The sequence below is a fragment of the Octopus bimaculoides genome, chromosome 24 (assembly GCF_001194135.2).
Source record: "Octopus bimaculoides isolate UCB-OBI-ISO-001 chromosome 24, ASM119413v2, whole genome shotgun sequence".
In the NCBI taxonomy this organism is placed as follows: Eukaryota; Metazoa; Mollusca; class Cephalopoda; order Octopoda; family Octopodidae; genus Octopus; species Octopus bimaculoides.
The window spans coordinates 13,423,370-13,426,062 of record NC_069004.1 but is presented as its reverse complement, the minus strand read 5'-3'; the positions used below and the strand labels follow the sequence as shown (position 1 = coordinate 13,426,062).

General features: G+C 34.8%; 1 protein-coding gene across 1 annotated transcript in view; it reads right to left on the bottom strand.

The window, feature by feature from the left end:
• The window catches only part of LOC106882744 (dihydropyrimidine dehydrogenase [NADP(+)]), a 56,733-nt gene extending 54,193 nt beyond the window's left edge, over positions 1-2,540 (bottom strand). The window contains exon 1 of the mRNA XM_052976520.1: positions 2,354-2,540. Within this exon, the coding sequence (XP_052832480.1) occupies positions 2,354-2,389 (36 nt within the window). The 5' untranslated portion in view covers positions 2,390-2,540. The remainder of the gene's footprint in view (positions 1-2,353) is intronic.
• Between the last annotated feature and the right edge of the window lie 153 nt (positions 2,541-2,693).

The window sequence follows — 2,693 nt, the reverse complement described above, 5'->3', positions numbered from 1 at the left end:
ATCCCCGTAACTTAGCGGTTCAGCAAAAAGGACCGATAGAATAAGTACTAGGCTCACAAAGAATAAGTCCTGGGGTCGATTTCTTCGACTAAAGGCGGTACTCCAGCACGGCCGCAGAATAAAAGAATGCATACATAAATACTGACACATCACAAGTCTTTTTTAAGGTGAATATGTGGTAAGAAGCTTGCTACCAAGTTCAGTCTCACTGCATGACACCTTACACCTTAAACAAGTGCCTTCTACTATATCCTTGGGCTGATCAAAACCTTGTGAGTGGATTTGGTAGACGGAAATTGAAATATATATATATATATATAATTTTAATATCAAAGATCCCTATGGATCACACAGGTTGTAATCCTTTGAAATATATATATGTATGTATGTATATGTGTATATATATATATATATATTTAAGAATTTAAGGAATGGAGAAAACGCATGTTATAATTGCATACTTTATTCCTACATATGTTTCAAAGGATTACAACCTGTGTGATCCATAGGGATCTTTGATATTAAAATTGTAACCTTCTCATCAGGGAAAGCATGAGAAGCTGTGTCAACTAATCGCTGGCTGAGTTGATGTATACAATGTAAACGTGTGTGTAAGTGTGTGAGAGAGAGAGAGAGACAGACAGACAGACAGACAGACAGACAGAGAAAGTGTTTGTTAAGCTATCTATTGTAGATCATAGACAATTTCGGCAACACCAGTTCATGGCTGTGTGGGAAGAAGTCCCACTGCGTGGCACCTTGGGCAAGTATCTTCTACTATGGTCTCAGGCTCACCAAAGCCTTGAGTGGATTTAGTAAACGGAAACTAAAAAAAAAAAAATAGTCGATTACGAGGACGTATAATTTTCGTGATAGATTTAGAGACATAAAAGTTTTTAAATATTCATGGATGTAAGAGATTTAGGATGTATAAAACGTTTATGGATATAGAAGTAGATATAAAACTAGATAGGTAGATAATTAAGTAGATAGGCAGAAGGGCAGATCGATCGATAGATAGATAAACGATAGCTAGCTAAGATAGACAGACGAAACGACAGCTAGATAGATAGGCAAGCATTGAGTGAGAGAAGTTTGATCTACATGTAGCCTGTGACCAGCACTGGATTAACCATTACGCAAAATAAGCACATGCTCAGGGGAGGGGCGTCACAGAAATGTAAACGTGAGAGAGAGAGAGAGACTAGAATATTGTTCGAATAAGAAATATAATTTCGAATCTTCGCGGTGTCATAGTGACATTGCAATTTTTTTTTTAAATAGATGGAGTGGGGAGGAGAGAAAACTTTTTCAAATTTAAACGAAGTGGATGTATACAAAAGTAAACTTTATTTTCAATCTTACTTTGGCGGTGAACTAGCAGAATCGACTAACTCCTTCCCTCAAAAACTGCTAACCGTGTGCCTAAGTTAGAAACCAAAAGGCGGCATTGTTGTTGATAATAATAATTTTTAAAAAAGTATTATTATCAACTTTGTGTAGATTTAGGACCGACGTAAATGATTAGCATCCAACTCCCACTGAAATTCGAAAATTTGAAAATTTTTATTATTATTGAACACAAAAAAAGAAAAACCCCAGCAGTCCCTAAAAGTCCTCCCATAAATTATGGGCAAGTGAAATTCTCCCTTTCTTTTCCCCATGAGACATGGAACTTCCAGAGACAATCTAGTCGATAATTCGGCCCCTGTTTTTGTTGCTTCTGATGTCTGTTGTTAAAGACACGGTTAAGGGATAATAATAGTCATATGTATCTAACGGGGACAACAGTTTAATTAAGTTTGGTGTTAGCTTATAACATACACATATAGAAATAAACCTACATATATATTTATACACAAACTCAAACATATATGTGCAACATACACATTGTACACGAACACACATTATAATATTCATCTACATTTATATATGTACACAGACATAAACACATATATACATGCATACATACATATACATTGTATATGGTATGTGTGCGTTGTATATTATATAACACACAAACACACTTACCATAAATAAATGAATATGAGGATGTGACATGTATATATATCAAACGCACACATGAATACGTCGTAAACAAATCTATGTGAGAAAATGTATATACGTATGTATGTATGTATATATATATATATAGCAAGCAAAATAGCTAGTTCCAAAATCTCTATACGAGATGCAAGTTGTTAACTCTACACATGTTATAAACAAGACAAGAGGGAAACGTAAAAACATGAAATCTATCGTATATAAACAATAAATGATACGCAAAAAGAGAAGAAAATAATTAATAATATTGGAAAAAAAAAAATCAACAGATAGAAATATATGCGTGTACCTCGATATCTGGGGGGTCGAAAGATACCTTAGACATGATTTTAGCTGAAGTGAAACAGTGTTGTGTACAAAGTACTCCCGAGTCACACAATACTGAATCTTATCGCTGTTTACGTTTAAAATACAACTTCACTGTCAAAACAGCCTCCACTTCACTCCTTCATTTACATTCTCTCTCTCTCTCTCTCCGCTTTAGTTTATATTCTTTTGTCCACCCCTCCTCTCTCTCTATTTTTCTATTTATTGTTACCCTCCTTTCACTCTCTATCTTTCTATTCAATGTTCCTCTTTTCCCACTATCTTTCTATTTATTGTTTCTCTCTCTCTCTCTCTCTCTCTCT